At 41.0% G+C, this 21,891-nt stretch overlaps 1 protein-coding gene across 2 annotated transcripts in view; it reads right to left on the bottom strand.

Annotated features, from left to right (window-relative positions):
- Window positions 1–5,455: 5,455 nt before the first annotated feature.
- kirrel1b (kirre like nephrin family adhesion molecule 1b) overlaps window positions 5,456–21,891 on the bottom strand; it is an 80,869-nt gene continuing 64,433 nt past the window's right edge. The window contains exons 10-15 of one of the 2 annotated variants that reach the window (XM_058636997.1): window positions 20,429–20,529; window positions 14,151–14,367; window positions 12,374–12,481; window positions 9,635–9,762; window positions 8,960–9,070; window positions 5,456–7,918 (exon numbers count right to left, since the gene is read on the bottom strand). In XM_058636997.1, coding sequence (XP_058492980.1) covers window positions 7,253–7,918; window positions 8,960–9,070; window positions 9,635–9,762; window positions 12,374–12,481; window positions 14,151–14,367; window positions 20,429–20,529 — 1,331 coding nt within the window. In that variant the 3' untranslated portion in view covers window positions 5,456–7,252. The remainder of the gene's footprint in view (window positions 7,919–8,959; window positions 9,071–9,634; window positions 9,763–12,373; window positions 12,482–14,150; window positions 14,368–20,428; window positions 20,530–21,891) is intronic. The other variant, XM_058637005.1, reaches the window with a different exon arrangement.

Here is a 21,891-nt window from a genome sequence, read left to right as displayed (position 1 = left end):
TCCAGGCAAAGCCAGTGACATCATCTGCAGAGGGACAGAGGGTGTGCGAAGGACAAATGTCTTGAAAGGGATTACATCATTCTCTATACTAATATGATAATATATCTCTCACGATGTCTACGGTGCCAAGAACGAGAGGGCCCATAATCCACACGACGGCCACTTCAAATGACAACAAGAGGATGAAATGGAAGTGTGTGTGTGTGTGTGTGTGGGGGGGGGGGGGGGGGGGGCTTGCACCACTGAAGGTTATTCCACACATTATTCCTCAATGAGAGCAGGAGAGAGGGCGATAATCACTGTTACACTCTAAGATGAGGAAACGCTCCCTGTCTGCTTTTCTGTTCTTGTCTTTCTTTGTTCTCTCTTTTTTCCCCCTGTGGTTTATGTCAGTTCTTCTTTGCCTTTTACCTTTTCTACACCCTGCATCCATCTTTTCCTGTCATTCAGAGGAGAGGAGAGACAAAGAATTGAGTGAACAAGGTAGCAGCTGAGAATGGGAGGTGAAAAGATACGTAAAAAAGACAAGAACTGAAAAGGAGGGGGAGAGTGATGGAGAGGTAAGTGGAGTGGTAAGGAGGCACAAGAAGAGGACAAGTAAGGAAAGAGTTGAAGAGCTCCTGGTTGAGAAAGAAGGAGGGAAATGGAAGTTGAGAGGACAAAAAACAGGATTAGTAAAAGAGGGGAGATTGGAAAAGAAGAGAAGAGGAGGATAGAGACGCCAGGACACTGAGGAGACAAGGATGTGTTCTGAACAGACAAAAAGACAAAAATAAATGGCAATGGTAAAATAAAGGATGAGGAGAACAGAGGAGTAAAGGAGTAAGGACAGGGACAGAAGAGGAATAAGGAGAGGAGACAAAAACATGTGAGGGGTGAATGGAAAGGTGAGCGTTCAAAAGAAGAGAGGAAGACGTGAGCACAAAAGAATAACTTTGAGAGAGGAGTGAAGGAAAACACTGAGCTGTGGAAACCAACAAAAGGACGACAGAGGAAGGTACGCGAGCCCACATCACAGAGATGTGAGGAGGGCTGACGAAAATGAGTTCAGGACTGGAGGAAAGAGGAGAGGAGAGAAGAGGTGGACAAAGAACGCAAGAGAGAGAGAGAGAGAGAGAGAGAGAGAGAGAGACCAGACGAAGAGAGAGTGGGGAAGAGTGAGCGGGGGCAAAAGAAGGAGAGAAAATAGGAGACGAGACGTAAAAAGGCAACGCGATGAGACGCAAGGGGATGTGAAGAGGAGAGGAGAGGAGGAGAGGAGGAGAGGAGAGAAGTTATGGGGGTGCCATAACTTCTCTCCTCTCCACAGGGAGAAAATGAATTTTAAATAGAGACTGCAGATGCTCCACTGTCATGTCAACTCACATCCAGGTAAACACTGTATATGACTCACACGCACACACACACGCACACACACGCACACACACACGCACACGTGCACTTTAGAAAGTGTCATAAAAATAATTAACAATTTCACAACAGGAAAAATAACTTCTTATGAAAGCCATGTCTTCTTTTATTTTCTGTAATATGGTGGAAAAATAATTACATACAATTTGAAGAAAAGAAGACAAAAACGACAGAAAAACACAAACAAAAACCAACGACATCTTGTTTTATGCAGTTTCTTTTTCTTGAATTGCTGTAAAGAGAATAAACGTGTACCCAAAGCCAACATGAACATAATAAACGTGTGAACAATATATATATATATATCCAGAGATTTAAAAACAAACACAAAAAAAAGGGAATACGGAGAACAGCTCACATGATTATTTAAATCCAAGTCGTCCCCATGCACACTTCACACGTTCGTTTTTCGGTGCAACATGAAATCCTTGCCACTGTTGTGGGTCATTGTCGTCAGAGCGTCCTAAGGCCTCACAGTGTTTCCTCCACACTCTCTTTACCAATCACATGATTTCCACCAGGGTTTGACTGATGCTCATTTCCTGCCAATGTACCACCAAAAATGTATTAAATGTAAGTACAGATATGCAAGTAATGGAGTCAGTGAGCAACAGTTCCCTTTAAAGTGTGGATACAAATCTTTTAGGGTTATAATACTTCAATTTGTATTGATTTGATCCACACTTACGTCCATATGTCTCAGAAAATGTTAGTAAAAAAAACGTCAGTGACGTCAGTGCACCCACACCAAACTGCTCTGACAGTATATCAAGGAGAAACCTTTCCAGTATCCCACCACACTTTACCCAATCCAGAGACAGAACTCCTCTTTGTGGGTGAATAAATGCCTTGCCCTCTCACTAAACACTTTTATGAGGTGATGTAGAGAGAGACACAGGGACACAGGGACACAAGGACACAGGGACACACAGGAATGCTAATGGCAGCAACGGGCAGGAAGATAGCCAAAAGTTAGCCAAAGATGACATTGCGGACAGGTGATTTTTACATCATCGCCTTCAAAATAAAAGTGTTAAAGGTCCAGTGTGTAAGAATTAGTGCCATCTAATGTTGAGACAGTAGACTGCAGCACTCCTCCACTCATGCCGCCCTTTCTTAGGATGGAAAATCATGTGACTTCCATCAGCGGAGGTGAGGCTGCGTAACAGGTGTCGGATCGATAAGCAGCAGGTTCAGGGTGAGGGTTCCATAACTCTAACTGGGCGTAGCAGCAGCTCCGTGACTGGGCCCAGTAAAGGGCACCTGGAGAAACAGCGAAGCGATTGACCCTATTTTTACCCCTCTCAGTTGTGGTAAATTTACAGAGATTTCTTACAGATGTAATCCCGTCCAAATAGGGCTTAAGGCTACACAAAAAGAGATTATACATGTATACAAAAATAGAGATTAGAAGTATATTCAATGGCTGCCAATAAACCCTCCGGAATGTTACACAATGGACCTTTAAATGACTTAACATCAGTGGCTTTTTGAGGCGTGTTTATATGTGCAGGTGTGGTCAGGAGGCGGAGCCCCCATCATTCCAGCAGGTGCCAGCGCGACAGGTTGGTGAACCAGATATTTCATCAGTTAAACCCCGATCCTCTACAGACCGGTGGTCCCAACATGTCTGTTAACCCACAGCTGTTACAGTACATGCTGCCAACATATGTACAACAACACACACACACATGCATGTTCACAGAAGGCATGAGCATGGAAACACACATACACACACACACACACATAAACACATACTGTGAGGCGGCTGTGTTTTGTTGGTCTCCACTTCTTTCTTTTTGGCGATAAAAACTTTGAAAGGTAAATATAGACAAAGTCACTATTGGCCAAGGATGGCACAGCACAGCACGGCATGGATGCGAGCAGTGGGTCTGGCCTGGTTCAAGCCTGGGTTGGCCTAGTTGAGACAGAACGTTAGGTCTGTGTTGTGGCCTGGATGAGCAGTTATTTTGGCAACAGATGCACAAAATCCTCCCTTTTTTTTTTTTTTTTTCTTTTTTACTTTTTGCTTGTTAATAAAAATACACGCAGGATAAAATAAAATATAAAACTTTAAACACACAATTTCTTACACTGATGATTTCTTACACCACAAAATAATACCAATAACATAGGTTTTAAAAATACAGATTTCCATAGTGAGAAAAGAGATGATGAGAGTTCTGAAAATGGAACGTGGATGCCATGATTTCACGAGGCGATGGATGCGTCGTCTGATATCAGACTCCCAGTCCGCCAGCATGCACACATTTATAAGAACTAGATTGCTCTTGAAGAAAGATTCGGAAGGAAGCAATGACAGAAAGGTTTGCAGTGATTTTTAACGAGGTTCATCCTCCAAATTTGGAAGCTGGTAGGTGGTTATTAATATGACACGAGAGAGTAGAGAGCAAAGAGCGTCAGTGCACACTGCAGTGAGAGATACATATGGAGGGGGGGGGGTGAAAAAAGACATAGAATTTCTCTTTGAAATTTAAAACATCCAGTGTGCACATTTGACATCTTTTATATATTTATATGCCGCCACTGTCAAAACCCCTTTAAAAGTTCAAATGGACCTGGATGAGCTGGCCCTGCGTCTCGCAGCCTCCTCGCTGTCAAATGTGCTCATCCTACACAAGGTCATAACGACATTGCGAGTCGGATGCAAAATACCGCACAGCTACAACTCTGTAAAAAGGCTGTAAAGAGGTAATAGTATGCAGTACCAAGGCTGTGATAACCATATAAATTTAAAAGGGTGCTCCATCTGCCATTCTTCTCTCCATAACTGCAGTCGCGGGTTTTATATAGTGACCTTGAAGCGTCAAGGTTCCATCTGACATTCTCATCAGAAACGACGCGGCTGTGGTTTCCTTTTTCACAAAGTGTTTATTTAAAAAAAAGGCCCAATAAATACAAAATTCATTGCCCCTTAACACCAAATCACCATAACGTACTGTATCTGTGAGGTTTTCATACGCATTAAGACACAATTGTTATGCTTCTGCAGGTGCAAAGATTTCTGCCTTCAACTCGCGGCCTTTCAGTCTTTTGTAAAGCAACTCTGGTTTTGAGCAAGGAACAAAAAAAACCTAGAGAATCTTAAGTCTGATAAAGCCTTTTTAAAATGTTGAAGCACATCCTAATATATGCACAGAGGATTTCTGACGAGAGAAAGCCCAAAACTCGAGGCCAGTCAGTTCAGTCCATCCATTTTCTACTGCTTTATCCTCCACAGGAGGGTCACGAGGGCTCTGGTTCCAATCTCAGCTGACATAGGGTGCAAGGCGGGTACACTTTGGACAGATCGCCAGTCCATCACAGGGACACAGAGCCAAACAACCACCCACTCACACACAGTTCAATTTAGAGTGTCCAATTGACCAAAATCCCCATATTGCATGTGTTTGGACTGTGGAAGGAAAGCGGAGAACCTGGAGAAAACCCACACAAACACAGGTCACGTAAACCACCAAAGTCATTTTGTGACTTCCTTGATTGAGCCATAATCTTCATCATCTACCTCAGACAATTCCAGTCAAATCTGTCCTCACATGTGCTGCTCACAAACAAAGACAGAAAACAAGATCATCCTGACATCCTGACATACGTCATGCAGAGGTATCAGCAGTGTTTTGGTAACTACTCAGAATTAAATTACTTTGCATCAGGGCAGACATGTGGAGGAATAGACTTAGAAGAAGAAGAAAGAATGCATTAATCTACCCACACTATTATTTTTTCTTTTAAAGAAGAAAAAGCACAAAATGGAGCAATTAAAAAAAAAACAACCACTGATAATTTTGAGTGGTGTCTGAAAACAAATGTGAGAGAAATGTGTTCTTTATAAGTAAGGCTTTGTATGTATCACTTGTTATTATGTAACGACTCTTCAAACCTGTTACAGAGATAATGATCCACATTTTTCAAATTAGAGGAGTTCAGACTTGAAAAGACTCTTGTAAACTGCTCATATTGTGAATTTTACTATTGGGAGAAAACAAGCAAAGCTGCAGGAGTTTTTTTTAGTTTTTTTTTAAAGTTTTCAACACAAAATCATCATGATCTTTGCAGTCAAAACTCACACGTACCAAAGCGGATACAATATCATGGAAAACACAAAAAAACAAAAACCCTCACACATAAAATACCGCTGTTGCAGTGAGGAGACCAACACACAGACACAGACACATGTACAAAGCACCACATGAGCGAGTTCCAAGCCTCGGTTCCTTCATTTTGATATGTTAAACCACACGCCAACCGTCTCATCGCTGACTGCACAACTCAGGTCGAGCTGCTGCTTGTTCTCCATCCATCATTTTGAATGTCGTCGACATTTTTAAAAAGGCAGTCCAGTCATGTGACCGGAAGTCAAAGGGGGGAGAGGGTTTCACATCCACCCTTTATTTCCTGGCTGTCATTTCAGAATGATTTTTTTTCTTTCTTTTTTAAAAATCTTCTAATTTAAGTCTATAACATCCATTTAAAAAAATACCATCCATCTCCATCCCATCATTTTTTTTTCTTTTAAGGAAACCCAAATCATTTCCAGTCACAATTACGTTGGCACATACACATTAAAAAGCGCGTGTCACCCAAACCGCTGAACCTTTGGTCCACAACTCCTTTATAAAAATACTATAAAATGTAATGCCATCTTTTCCAATATTATGGTTTCGTACAAATATGAGGGGAAAAAAAGAATCTATTCTACTGTGCATGTGAGAAAGAAATACTTTTTGACACTTGAGGAAAAGGGGAGGTATTTTTCTTTCTTTTTTTGTACAAAAAGCAGAAATTCATTTGATGGCAAAGAAACTCAGACTCCTGCCACACGGTTTTGTTTTTTTTTTAACGGACATTTACAGCTTTGACCTGGAGTGAAATGTGACAGGATGATAAAAATGAGAGTTGAGGTGGAGCAGAGGTTTGCAGAGATGCTCATTGCTACCAATCCTCTCCTTTTCTGATGTGGCATTTTTGCAAAACCTCGTTATCCGTCTGAGCGTCTGGTCGCACACTTTTCCAAAGGAGACGCACGTTACTAAAATGTTTTTTTTGCGTTTGTGTGGCACAAGCGTTGGCACTCTGGTCACTCACTGGACCACCACTTAGGAAGCGTTGTCCCACTTATATCAAGGTAGATCTTGTACAAAATAAAACATGGCCACTGGGTAGGATTGAGTGAGGAAAGAGGATCACAAAGTGCCAGATGTAGTTGAAGTCCAAGCTGCCACGTTGCTGCAATATGTAGAAACAAATAATCTGTGTGTGTGTGTGTGTGTTTGAGTGTGTAGTCTGCACGCAGAAAATGCATGAAATTGTGGTCTACAGGAAGGTTTGCTGAACTGCATCACACTGTATAGGTTTGTACAAGGAAATAACTTTTTTGCACGTATTTACAGAGATGGGATTGAAAAAGGATGAAGAGCAAAAAAAAAAACACACTTCTCCTCTTCTTCTTCTTTTACTTCCTCCTGTCCTCAAAGTGCTCGCTCCACTCTTCATCCCCCTCCTCTTGATTGTGGCCCGCTGTTGCTTTTGTCCATGCGTAAACACTGCGTGCAAACACGCAGGGAAATGTCGCTCTGCATGTGTTGGCTGCTACCTATAGTGTATGTGCTGTAATGCTGCTGAATGCTGTGGGTTTTATTAGTTAAGAAACCAAATTCCATGCACTGGTCGCCGTGGATACAGAAAACAAATGTTTGAATGTTTATAAACATGGCATTTTTTTTTTTCCCGAAAAGTCTAAAAGTTTCTTTGTGTTATACGTACTGCTGAAATAAAAGAAATAAAAATAAAAAGCAAGCTTAAAATGTGTGTCAGTATGTTCTCACACGTGAGTCTGCATCCGCTGCGTGTGTCTTTGGGAATAGTCAGACGGTGGAGACGAGTACGAGAAGCGAGTGGAGCTTCCGTATTTCCCCAGCCCTGTTTCAGGACTCTGTTGACTCGGCCCTGGCCCTGGCCCTGGCCCTGGCCCTGGCCCCGGTCCTGGTCCTGGTCCTGGTCCGGTCCCTTGTCCTGTTGGATACATCTCATAGGCTGGCCCTTCCTCTATGGGCGGCGCAAAGCCCATACGGTAGCTCGGATACTGGGAAGGGTATCCATAGTTGTCATAAGCTAGCTGGGTCGTGCTGTCCAGCAGACCGCAGTCTCCTGGGTAATCTCCCGGTGACTGAAGAGGTGGATTGGGAGGCGGGAGACTGGGCGATTGCTGGCTCTGTGGCACACGCGTGAAGGTGTTGAATTGGGCGTAAGTGGCGTGAGACATCCTGGAAGGCGGGCGTGGGTCATAGCAGCCAGTCCTCGAGCCCGGCACTCCGCCGGGGGCAACTGCACCACTGGGAACGGCTGAAGGTCCACTAGATGTGGCACCGGTGGGTCCACTGTTGGGGTTCGGGGAACGGAACTCTCCTTGGTAATGGATGGCACGGGACTGGGGGCGCGCCTCGTCATGGGTGGTGGCGCGGACGTTGTAGTAGCCGTTGGTTGGATCCTGTGACGACAGAGGAGATGATTGTGTAAGAGAAGCAGAAACTGGCCACAGTTAGTCTATTTGCTTCGCTTGCTTGAGTTTAAATATTTGAACTTAAACCTTTTTTTTTTTAAATCAGAAATCAAGGATTCATATCATCAGTGAAAGAGCAAGACTAAAAAGAGGCAGAATGACGACCTGGTAACTTCTGGAAATGTGTGTGTTTCACTTGACTCAAGCATTTAGTTGCACTGTTGTTGGTTTTTGGCCAGCGACACAAAGAGAACAATGCAACACAAAGGAAATCGCTTTCAGGTTCAGTGTGATGATCTAATGGTGATGGATACCATGCAAATTTCTCACACAACGAGAGTTCATAAAAAGTGAAGACGCAAAACTAACTCACTTGAGCAGAAACATTCAACCCGAGTGGAAAAGTTGCATCAGCAGACGTCACTAAAACCATGTAGGAGCAATTCTATACTATCTGTGCTCACCCAAAGGAGAAGGGGTTTAGCAGAAAGTGACAAAGTATCTGGTAAATGTAAAAAAAAAGTTCTAGCATTAGCCCCGCCCACCACTTATTTTTACTTGTGTTACTCGTAAAAAGAAATGATCCACTTCGAGTAAAACCACACAGAAAATCGCTTTGCAGTTTAAACGGCACAATAATGCGGGATGTTCTTACAATTATTACATTTTGTTCTACAGAACATAAAGAATGTGTTAATATGCTTGGCGATGACGGTGCAATCATGCCATAATGAGAATTTACATAGTGATATAATTCTATATGATCGTTGTCCAACATGTTTTTCAGTGTTTTTGAGATTAGGTGGATATTTTCACTCTCATCTCATCAAAACAACCTAAATGAGAGCTTGATTATACTCTAATGACGCATATCTGATCTGGTTTTGGAACATGACAGGCACAGATAATGATAAAAAGATAAATGCAAAGCTTGGCTCGAGTACAAATGCCACATCTGACGCGGATATGACCCCATGACCTGTGATGTGCCCGTGCAGGATATAATGATACGTCGAGCCGGCGTCTCACCTTGAGCTCATACTCCTCCCGCGTGTCGCTCTCGCTCCTGACGTCCTGCTTCAGGTCCATATCGTCTTTGAATGGCTGAGTGGAGGGAGAGAGGGAAACAGAGGGCAGAAACTAAACCATCAAACAACGAAACACACACACGGAAAGAGGGAGGGTGAGAAAGGAGAGGAGGAGGAAGAGAGGGAGGGGAGAGGAAAACAGAGTTTCAGGTTTTTTCATCCCGAGAGAAGGGAAGATGAGAAACGCGTAGTAGTTGGAAGAAAGAAAGGTTTAGGGCTGAGCTTTAAAGCTGCACCACAGGAGCATCATCCTGCACATTCTCCAGGGTGGAAAGGAAAGAAACATGACATTTTTTTTTTGTGTACTCTTTGTGCTTGTTGTTTTTTGTTTTTATTCTGTATGCAAGTGCTTTTATGATCAGAGTTTAATTTTAATAGTGCATGTGTGCGACATTGTGTTCCTCATATTTGTCTCTTCCTTTCAAGTCAAGTGTGTTTGCATAATTTTGACATACAAGAATCTGACTTTCTTGAGTGTGTACTTATGTGTTTTAACGTGTGTGTTTGTCTTCCCTGCCATGTTGCCCTTTGTGTCAGTGTATCTGTACAGCGAAGACCATTGACCCATACTTCTCCTCACCATGTCCCCCAGTGACTCAGATGGGTATCTACTCACAGAGTACATGGCCTTGACCATCCGGGTTGCCGTAGAGACGTTGGTCGCCTCCTCCTCCAGGCTGTGGGTCTCTTTGTTGACCGTCTCCACCTTGATGTCTGGTTTACCGAGGGTGACACCGCGGCGACCTGGAACAGAAACACAACCTCCAGTCATATCCTGGATCAGTCTAGTTAAAACACAAAGTAAGAATTCTTCTCCTGACTGCCTCGTCTGAGCCATGATTTGCCCTGTTGATCATATTTCCGTGCATTAAACACATTGAGAGCGACAGACAGAGAGAGGCGTGAGTTTAAATTGTGAGGATTAAAGTATCCACCATCATGAAATGTAAAAAAAATGCAAATACACCGCTCATCGACTTTGAACGGAGCAGCGTCGAGTGATGCCAAACTGTATTGGAATTGTGTTGCTTTGCTTTGCTGTGCAGCTCAAGAACTGGTCAATCAAAATCGAAATACTCCACTGCTGTAACAAAACAAGCAATTCTCCATTGCCGATGTTTTTTGACCAACCTGTCCTTCAACTGAAACATACGACTCATAGAGTATGATTTTAGCGCTGTTTTTCAGCTCAACTGAGGTTAGGGTTAGAAAAAGACACAAGTACAATGCTTTAACCACAAAGCGAACTGCCGGCAGTACAAATACTTCATCACTGTACTTCAGTACACTCCACTACATTTCTCTTGCTCAAGGACACTTACAGATTAGCAGAGCCAGGAATTGAACCCGCAACCTTCCAGTTGAAAGACAACATCACTCTACCACTGAGCTCAATCATGCCTCAATCCTAACTCCTCACTTTAAAAAAAAAAGAAGAAAACTTTTACTTTTAAAACTTAAGTACATTTTATATCAGAAAATTACTTTTGATACTTAAGTGCAGTAAATGTCATCTACTAAAGTAATATTATAAAAAAGTGACTTCAACTTCTACCAGTGAGATACTTGTACTTTTACTCAAGTATCCATTTTAGGTACTTTATAGAAGATTGACTGCTGGTGAAAACCTTATCAAAGCTAATTGACCAAGACTGCTGTTATTTATACTACCACTAGGGGCCCCATATTTATATAAGTACCTATAGGTTGTAATTCCTGCATACCACCCACAGTTACGTTGGGGATGGAGGACAGTCTCCTGTCCCGACAAATGTAGACATCACATCTTCACTTTGGAACTTTAGCAACTCTTGCTACAAAGTCAGCTAAAACAGACACTCCCCTGCTAACCTACAACAGTTCTACCACAGAGCGACGCACACGTGACTCCACCTTCAGAATCTATGGCGAGCAAGATGAGGATTTTCAAACAAAAAATGTTACATTATTGTCTGGGGATGGTTCTAAAGAAGACAGTGAGGGATTGTCTCATTCTCCTGGGTAGGAGATGCTTTCTTTACTCTGTGTCCACATAGAGTTACTTATGCATTCTGGTTCCATTCACACAAAAATGAGGGTCTGCATCGGTTTGGGGTTTGCAGGCATGCACGTGTACCAGCTCCCACATTCCGTTCCACGCTAATACACTGTCCAACCCAGAGCCCCCTGCATATGTACGTCAATTAATAAGGTTTTAATAGCAACAAAATAAAAACTGACAAAAGTTCACTGTTGGAAAATGTGGTGACAGTTTTTCCATTTTAAAAATTGGTTAAAATATTCTGGGCAGTTGGTTCATTTACTGCATTTTCAGTCAAGTATTCAGACATTCCTGGTACATTTAAATAATCCTCTCATACCTACATAAACACCAGAGTCTCTTTAATATTAAAGTCACAATGGCAATGACCCATTAATGCCAAAATGGAGTGCTGTTTTCATGAACATGAAAAGCTTCAGCAGCACATTCCTAGATGAAACATGTTTTATGGCACTTGATGAAAAGGTTTTTAGTTTGGCTGAATCACAGAGAGGCCAGAGAGGTATTTCAGGTACATTTCTGTATTGAACACGACACCGTTCACTTTCATTCACAGAGAACAGTCAATATTTGTGTCTCTTCCACATCCGCAAAGCTCAAAAGTAGAGATTTGAATCTGCAAAGCCTTGAACTGCGTCATACACTACAAAAAAAGAAGCTGCTTATCTGGAGCTGCAATGATGTTCGGTTGAGTTCCTATTCTTGACAATATCTTCTCCGCGTTGGTGTTATCAGCCCGGAACCAGAAAATATACTCTTATCCCTAGAAAATCCCTCTGGGGAATGTGCCAGTCACCTTCATTGTCTTTCCCAACTCTTTATTTGCAATGGAGCAGATGAAAATGAAACAACTTGCAGACGCCACATGTTCTGTGGTTGGACGATTTATGGACGTGTGGTTTGTGATGATAAATACTAATTGGATTGCCGTAGGCTGTGCAAATAAAGTGTAGGAATTCATCATTTAAGTACTATTCACCTTTAAATGCTCTTGCTTCCTGCTCTGTTATCTTCAATGTATGAGCTGCATTATAAAATAAATGATTTATTAAAAAAACAAAAAAACAAACGTAATTCCATAACAGAAGACGAACACATTTTGACTGATATGAATATTCATTAATCTCACTGGAATTAAATGCTATATACGTTTGACATATGTTCCTTTCTTTGTGGAATGGCACAATGACAGATAGAGAGAGTGGATGAAAGGAAAAAATGACAGACACACAGAGAGTGTGTGTGTGTGTGTGTGTGTGTGTGTGCGAGCCCCCACGCACACACGCACACTAAAGAACCAATGTGTGCACTCACTGCCTTTGCGTTGGCGGTAGAAGAAGAAGGCGCCTGCCAGTAGAAACATTAGCAGCAGGATGGAGGAGCCCACGGTTCCACCAGCGATAATTCCCACTGGAACAATATCTGAAACAAACGTGAGGAGAAAAGAAGGGGGTTCAGGTTGAGGGACAGCTGCTGCCTCTTTGTTTTGCGTAAAAAACCTGCAAGAATGTTGTGCCCTCACTTAAATATTGAATCTCTGAGGCCTGGCAGTGTTGATAAAACATGTCTGCAAGTGTGATAAGGGATAAACACAGTGTAAGAGTACACATGGGGACAAATCTGAGCCCTCTTTCAAAGATTTTCTGAGGCCTGAGAAATCTGACAGGAGAAATAATCCCGACTGACAGAGCATGAAGAAATAATGTGCTCAGTGTAACGTCTCATAGAAAGCCCTCAAAATAAGATGCATCACAGTCCTGAATGGACTTACAACAGGGGTTATTGTCAGTCCTGTACATATGCAGAATAATCTTCATCAGAACCTTTAGAGAACGTTCTCTAAAGGTTGTATGAAAGTTGTGACAAAGGTGGTTACGGGAATGCTCTGGGAACCTTTAGAGAACGTTCTCTAAAGGTTGTATGAAAGTTGTGACAAAGGTGGTTACGGGAATGCTCTGGGAACCTTTAGAGAACATTCTCTAAAGGTTGTATGAAGGTTGTGACAAAGGTGGTTACGGGAATGCTCTGGGAACCTTTAGAGAACGTTCTCTAAAGGTTGTATGAAGGTTGTGACAAATGTGGTTACGGCAATGCTCTGGGAACCTTTAGAGAACGTTCTCTAAAGGTTGTATGAAGGTTGTGACAAAGGTGGTAACGGGAATGCTCTGGCAACCTTTAAGGAACGTTCTCCAAAGGTTGTATGAAGGTTGTGACAACGTCCCAGAGCGTTCCCGTAACCACTGTTGTTACAACCTTTACAGAACGTTCGCTAAAGGTTGTATGAAAGTTGTGACAAAGGTGGTTACGGGAACGCTCTGGGAACCTTTAGAGAACATTCTCTAAAGGCTGTATGAAGGTTGTGACAACAGTGGTTACGGGAACGTTCTGGGAACCTTTAGAGAATGTTCTCTAAAGGTTCCCAGAACGTAACCCGTAACCACCTTTGTCACAACCTTTAGAGAACATTCTCCAAAGGTTGTATGAAGGTTGTAGAAAAGTAACATTCTGGGAACCAAATTTGCAACCAAAAACTAACGTTAGGGGAACGTAATGAAAACTTTCCATGGCAAACACAGGAGAACCTTCGGGGAACGTCCCGTCACCAAAAGGTAACTTTCCCAGAACGTTCTGGGAACCAAAAATTGTGTGTGTGTGTGTGTGTGTGTGTGTGTGTGCATTATTGAAAACTGTGTGCACGAGTGTCAGTTTTCTCCTGCCCTAAATGTTGCTCACACCTCTGAATGTAAAACAGAATACTGTGAAACTAATGACTGATGAAAATGTCATCTCACAAGGTTACAAGTTGTTTTGAAAAATCCTGAATCCACGTCCACTTCACCATCAATATCTTATCTCTTCCTCCTTGGGCCATAAATCACATCCGCAGAAAGTTCTGTCAAAATCTGCCGCTCACAAACGGACGAACGCCAACAAAAAAACAACAAGATTCAGTCCCAGAGCCGGACCTAAGGCACGCCTGGGAACCTACACAAGGTGCTGACCAGAACACCAATCTCAAAGCTTTAAATGTGGAGTTCAGTTTTAGTAATTAACTTAAACTGCCAACACTTTCTCCCCCTCCTCCACACACCTTTCTCCTCCAGCGTGATGATCATGGTTCCAGGTCCAAAGGAGTTCCAGGCGGTGCAGTTGTACGGCGAGTGGAAGTCAGACTCCATGACGTTGTTGATTGTGAGTGTGGAGAGAACAGCGCCACCCTGGGATGGAGGTTTACTCTGCTCCACGGTGTACCTCTCCATGAGCGTGCCCTTCTCCTTCTCCCACACGTTCTCCTTCCACGCCCAGACCTGAAACACACAGAGGGTGATTCTATTAACACACTTACTGATTTACTGCATCTTCTACCTCTAATTGCAATTTTTTACAACACAGAAACACACATTACTGAGCCAGGAGAACATCATCTGTAGTCAGCTCTCACTCACAGTTTAAATTAAAACAGGACCTGAAACCAAGGTGCGGTGGTCCATATGTAGACAAGAACATTTGTAATCCAGGTCCTGATAAACACGGCAGGGAATCTGGATTAATGTGAGCAAGACGCAATCTCCAATATGTTTAATTTGTTTGATGTTTATCTGAAGTCAAGATCTTTACCACTGTGACCGGCCAGTTTTCCCTCAGGGATCAATAATGCTAATCACCCTTTATCTTATCTTAAAGAGTATTAACCACACACACACACACACATTAAGGCTTATAGTAAGAGAGGCTAAGAAAGACTAAAGTAAGGAAATAGTTTTATATTTTTGCAGGTTCAGACACACTCACACCTGGTTTGTTTGTCAGAATGTGTGACACAATAATCCTGTCAAATATAATATAATATAATATAAATATGAAGTTATAGGTCACATATTTGGACTTTACAACATGCTTTTTTATATCACATTTTCAGTAGTGATATAAAGTAGCAATAATTGTGCAGAAGTCACAAAAGACAGTGTCTGAGTATCCAATTTTTAACCTTGTGAGTACTTTTTGCTCAGGTGTGTTTGTATAGTTAGTGAAAAAAAGATTACGCTCTATGTTTAAACATAGTCATGGAAAAAAGCAGCTGAAATGCTCTGTGTTCTAAGGATTAAATATCTGAGAGGATGATTTTAGACATTAGAAAAGGCACTTGTTACAATATCAGACCCGTGTCTCAGAAGGGTGAAGCTGGTGTCGGGAAGCTTTGGTTTGCACAAAGAATTGAGGTTTTGTCCTTGATTTCTGCAGCATATTGGATGATGCCATTTATGAGTTTCTGTATTGTTGTTGTCAAAAACATATACATAACTTTGTGTCATCAGTATGGACATGATGTAAAATATCATAAAGGTGAAAGATGATCCCAAACAAGTTAAACAGCAGCTGAAAAGAAAGGGAGAAGAATCCTCAGCTAAATCAGCGAGAAAGTGATGCAAGGACTGAGTCTCTGTGGCCTGAACAGCCTTCGAGGCACCGAGAATCAGAAGATTTAAGTTTTCTCAGTTAGTTTTTAAATTATTAACAACTCTGCCCAGGGTGGGATCTGTTCCTATTGTTGTCTTTACAGCCCAGTATTTTAGACTACGTATTATACTGCATATACTGCTATATTAATAAAAATGTTTTCCCAGGAATGGGAGGTTTTAGATTGCTCTTTTATTCTCCAGCACAAACAAAATCTAAATAAAACTTTTTTAAATAATAGCATTAATAACAAGAGGACAAACCAATGATGTTCAAGAGCTCATGCTGCAAAACAACATCTTGTAGTTCTTTAAGTTTCAGGAATGACCTCAGTTTATTTTGTCCGTTTGTGAGCAGCATAACTCAAAAGGTGAAGGATGGATTACAGTCAGATGTAAATTATGGCTTATTGAAGAAATGATTGGATTATGGATTCAGTGTTTTTGAGATATAGAGGAGTTTATTGACACTGAGGGAAAATAAGGTCTGCGCTCTGAGTGCTGGTGTAATAAAAAAAGCATTGTCTACATTAGATTAATTGACTTTAATAAACAGATCTTAAATATTCTAATCAGTCTGGTCTTCTGCCACTTGTGCTCAGATTTACGGCGCGTTAATTTTTTAATACATTCACCTTTTCCCTCATTCCTTGAAGGTGCTTTTGTTTTTATAGGTGCGACGTAATCCATAATTTCTGTCACTGAAAGGTTAAAATTATTAACCATGGCGGATATTAAATATGAAGCATGGTTGTATTAAATATGCGTGGAGCCATATGTTGGGCTGACGTACCTTTTAACCTGGTTTCTTTAAAAAAATGAACAATGGCCTAACTTTTACTTTTTCCTCTGACACATTTGTATAATTCATCTTTTTTTTTATCTTATCTTTCACAGTCACACTCATTAGTTCTTCGTCACTCTTCCTCACAATAATGACATCACTCCACAACTGTTTGGCTTTTGCTTTCTGTTTTTCAATCTGCTCTCTCTCTCACACACACACAGAATTACACTGTATATTTTATGAGTCCCTGTGTCTCTGCATTAAGCCGCGACTGTAATGTCGTATCACATTATGCGCTCTGAGCTCTGCCTGTGCAGGAGGAGGCTAAAGCTTTCTTAAAGCTGAGATTTCTGTCATGTCGGCACTGCAAAAATGGGATAATTGATGCTGAAAGGTACAGAATTTTACTCGCTCTCTATTTTTCTGCCTCTCTCATCTTTGTCTATTTCACCCCCACACTTTCACTCACTCATCCTAGCCTTCAAACTCAAAATGTCATTACTGGATTTATTTCAATTTTTACGCCTTTTTACAGTTTTTTTATTTTTTTGCGATTTGTGTGCATTCAAGTGTTTTTTTTCTTTTTTTTCTCCCTCCCGCTTTCAAAGGTTTATCACACACACACACACACACGATATTGGTTATTTGGTAGCTTATAGTGCACTGGCTCTTTACATTAAACTGCAGTTTTATCAAGTATTGCACTCAGCGACTTCAGCAGAAGGCAAGGATGAAGAAACAGCAGTTGTGCAGTTATGGCACGTTCAGGAAAGATATTCCATTACGCTTTGCTGCGAGGACAATCTGTGTGAAAGCTTTCTTTTAAAGAGAAGATGGCTCCTACTCTGAAAGAGATCACTGAATTGGAAAGATTTTTTTTTTAGCTGTTGGTCCAAAATGGAGTCAGTGACTCTTTCATGGTGACCATAAATCGCTAACTTTTAATATCAGTGCGTTAAAGCCGCCATGTGTGGAGTTTTACATGATTATACTGCTGGCAGATTTCAAATGTTTTGTTTAAAAGTGACTCACAAGTGTTTTGTTGCCATTATCAGGATCATATGTGTGCAAATAGTCACACTTTAATGAGCTGTGGGTAAAATGTGATGTTTGAAGGAATTTAAAGAGACTCCTTTAACTCTTAGTGCTCACGCGGCACGGAGGGAGGGAGAGAGGGAGAGGGAGAGAGAGAGAGAGAGAGAGATAGATATAGATATATAAATATACATATATATGTGTGTTTATAGATCATATATTCAGGCTTATTAAAATATTAACTTATGTGTTGTTGAGTCAAAGTTATGATTCATTTTCTATTTCATTTTTAGTAGTGATATAAAGTAGCGATAATTCTGCAGAAGTCACAAAATAGACCTTTTTTTCTTCTTCTTTTTGTTCATAAAAACGAGGCAAGAGAACTCTGAACTGTGACGTATTTCCAAATTTCACAAATTCAATCGGATTTTAAACATTCTGAGTACTTTTTGCTCAGGTGTGTTTGCCTATAGGTTGTGCGGAAAATAAGGATATAAGATACTCCATATTGCACATTCTTATAGCCTCCGTATATATTGTAGGTTTAATTAAACAAAGTAATGAAAAAAAAGCAGCCAAAATGCTCTGTGTTCTAAGGGTTAAAAAGAGGGAAAATCTGATCCATGTCTCCAACGTATAGATGGCAGGATTTGTTTTTGGTGACGTTGATCAATAATTCCATAATAACCTTTCAGCATTATTTAAATCAAGATCTACAGTTCTGCATCTTCCCTCGATTCTGTTTGCAGCTCGACAACTAAAGCTGTGACCAACCACGAGGCAGTTCACTCAAAGTTCACAGTTCAGACAGTTCTATTGGCTGTTCCACGACATTATCTCTACACCAGTGGTGGCAAAAACTGCCTATGCTGCAAAGAAACTTTAAACTATATAACAGAGAGTCGAAGAATAAATGCAATTGCAGACATTTAGTATTGTAGAAAGCTTCGGGAATTGGACTCACGCTGGCCGGGGCACTCTGTGCAAGTGCCACACTTTCCAATTCTTTCAGTAAAGTCGATTCCCTGCGAATGCTTGTGTGCTGGGACAAATGAATGGCGACAAACGCGCAGTAGGTAGACTTAACTGTGCATGGAAGCGTACCGAGCGGAAAATGTGTCATTTAATGATTGTCAGAATGTTGAACTGGAAAAAAAAGACCATCAAAAAGTCTTTCACCGTGATGTGTTTGCTATAGTGACAGCACAGCCGAGGAAAGTTATATAGTGTTTGCTTTACGGCCTTTTATAAGAAGAATAAAACAATATGAAGAGGGCGAAATCATCCTTGCTCCAACTGATAGACATTACTTTGTTGTACTGTAAGTGGTTGTAAGCCTGGAAAGGCTTTGATGCACCGCTCTACATTATCTTTGAAGTGCAGCAAAATTATTGTCCCTATAGGGCAGAGCAATTAATGTCAATGGGCTACATCTTTCAAAAGTGATTTCCAACCAGCAGTACCAGGACGAACAAAGAAACATAGATCACTTAAGTAAAAGAATCAACAACATACTGTATATCCATGTGTCTGTGCTAAATCATCCAATCCAGTGATAACATTAAACCGTGTGAAAGGATCTAAAGGGGGTTTACTGCAGAGGGCAAGCCTCCGAGTCAGGATCTCGATCAAGACTGAACATATAACCTCTTTATTTGTGTGTATGTGTGTGTGTTTTCACGTGTAGCCATAGGTTCAGAACAGCCAGTGTGTTCTCTTGCAGTGAAGTACTGCAGCGCAATCAGATCGTATACAGCCACGTCGTCTATCAGAGGGACAAGAAAAGAAGAAAAACATCAGAGAGCGCAAACCTCCACCAAGACCATTCAGGATCCCACAGTGTCAATATGGATCAAGAGTGTACACAGAGACAGTTCTATACAGAATATCTAAAAATATCAAATAATGACAGCAAATATCACACAATGCAAATATTTTTTGTTGGAAAAAATAGTCTTTACGTCACAAACATACAATGGAACTGAAGGAAGCTAAAAATATTTAATCTTTTGAGAAAAACATCACAATTTTATGAGAATAAAGTCATAATTTTACCAAAATAAAGTCGTAATATTATGAGAATAAAGTCATAATTTTACCAAAATAAAGTCGTAATATTATGAGAATAAAGTCATAATTTTACCAGAATAAAGTCATACTTTTATGAGAATAAAGTCGTAATATTATGAGAATAAAGTCGTAATATTATGAGAATAAAGCATAATATATTATTTGTGAAGCCCAAATCAAAATGTAACTTCATGAAATGCGCATTTCTAATCTAGAAGCAACTTGCAGCCGATCTAAGATTTTGCTGAAATAATATTCCCACTTTATTATAATAATATTACGTCTTTATTATAATAATATTACAACTTTATTCTCGAAAGATTACGACTTTATTCTCCAAAGATTACAAATTTATTCTCCAAAGATTACAAATTTATTCTCCAAAGATTACAACTTTATTCTTGAAAAATTGGCCCTAACACTACGTGGTACAAACAAGATTTTTTTTAACAAAACAATCACAAAAGGACTCAATGTTTCTTTGTGTCACATCTACTTCACACCATGTTCCCTGGTTTGTCTGTAATGCTGTGTGTCTTTCAGTTGAACAGCAGCTGTTTTCTGAGTCACACTCACTGCTGCCGTGGAACAAGGAACACATCATTCTCACGTAGTCGCGCCGCAGTTGGAGAACAATGCCACTCTTACCGAGTGTTTTGCACATGTTACACGTATAACCACCTCACACTTGTATGCCTCTGTTAAACAGTCGTGTTGCAGGAAATATGGTTTCAAATCCCCCCTTCTGTTCCTGAGTTATAGCAGAAATTCCCTAATTTCGCACGAATGAGACATATTTGATGTCACAGGTACTTCTCACTTTTGGTGACCAAAATCTAATTAGTTCATTTGGGGAGCCTGTTCACACACAGACAGACAGACAGACAGACAGACAGGCAGACGGACGAGCCAACAGCACAAAAATTATTGATATCTGATTAGAATTCTGTTTGAGACAAATACGATCTGAAAAGGTCGAGCACCTCTGCAGCAAATTATAACTTGAAAGCATGGACTTACAATCTTATCTGGTGGGGGGGTGCTGGCGATGTAACACTTGATCTCCCCTCTCTCGCCTCTGACGGCATACTGGACCGAATCACTGGAGATGATGGGGGGACCTGAGAGGACAGGAGACAGGAGACAGGAGACAGTCTGAGAGACTTTGAGAACACAAAGGAAACGCAACACAGCACCACAGAAGTGACATTGCTGACATTTCTCAAGTGAAAATATAGATTTTGGTATTGACCACATTTGTACGACATAACCTGGGAGACATTGAGGGTGCATTCACACCAGCCCTAGTTTTAATTTGCTCGGAAGTCCGGTTGTTTTGGGGAGGTGTGAATGCGCAACCCAACTCTGATGTGCGCCAAAGAACGAAGGTGAAAACGACCTTATGTAAAACATTTTTTGGTCCTCGTGTCTGCTTTATAGATTAGTTCAAAAGGGGAGGGATGAAGAGAGCTTCAAATTTTGCAGTAAATTGGACATGTATATATGTGATGGAGTGTTAGTTAACTGGCTGCGGGGGACATGAGGCGTCCCCTGGGTCCACAAGATGATAATTCACAGCAACAATTTTGTGAAGATGTCTTTAATTGCAGAGATTGGCCATTTATGTTCAGGAGACTACAATGTTAACCTTGGATGGAATCCCCCCTAATGAGACATCATGCTATTATTAATCCGTTTCAAAAAGTCTCATAACCAGTGTGTCACTGTACGGAACCTCACTTGTTTGGGGAGTTGAAAAATGAAGCAAAGGCAAAAGAAGAAGTGACAAACCAATGACAGAGAGAAAAAGTGAGATTCTATTACAGTGGATTCAATAATTCTGTCAAGGGTTTGATTTGAAGCAGCAGAAAAACATTGGATTGGTTTTCAGTCCAGGGGAAACGACATGAGTCAGTGAACTAGTCTCAGTCAAATCAAAGGTTTGTGGTTTGGTGTCATGTGTTTCTTGGGGGACTGAGGTTTAATGGGGGTGGTTCTGTTTCTGGCACTCCAAAAGTCCCTTTTGCCTGGGGCCCTCAAAGTCCTTTGAAACACCCCTGGACTCAAACAATCCTTGCAGTCTTTACACATCAAGTGCAATGTAAATAAATGACACATAATTGCAAATAAGGCCAAAGAAATAATCTGTGTTCATGATAACACGTTTAAAAACCTATATCATGTCTCTATCATTCAGATACCGGAAGATGATTCCGGTGCAGATGATGAAAGGTGAAACTTCTTCAACTCAACTACAGCTAACTACTGGAGAAGACTACGACCTGGATGACTGAGAACCTTCACTGATACTTTAAGAACAACTCAGCAAGTGAATGCGGGTACAGTAACTTCTCTTTTTGCCCATCCAGACTAAAATGTAGCCCCAAAGATTTCAAGCTAAAACAGAGTCAACAGCATTTTAAAAAAGTGCCTATTTCTGCATCTCTAAAACACCAGGGGATAGTGTGGAGTATCCAGAGCAG

Source organism: Solea solea, chromosome 1, assembly GCF_958295425.1.
Source record: "Solea solea chromosome 1, fSolSol10.1, whole genome shotgun sequence".
NCBI classification, from domain to species: Eukaryota; Metazoa; Chordata; class Actinopteri; order Pleuronectiformes; family Soleidae; genus Solea; species Solea solea.
This window is presented reverse-complemented; position numbering and strand designations above follow the sequence as displayed.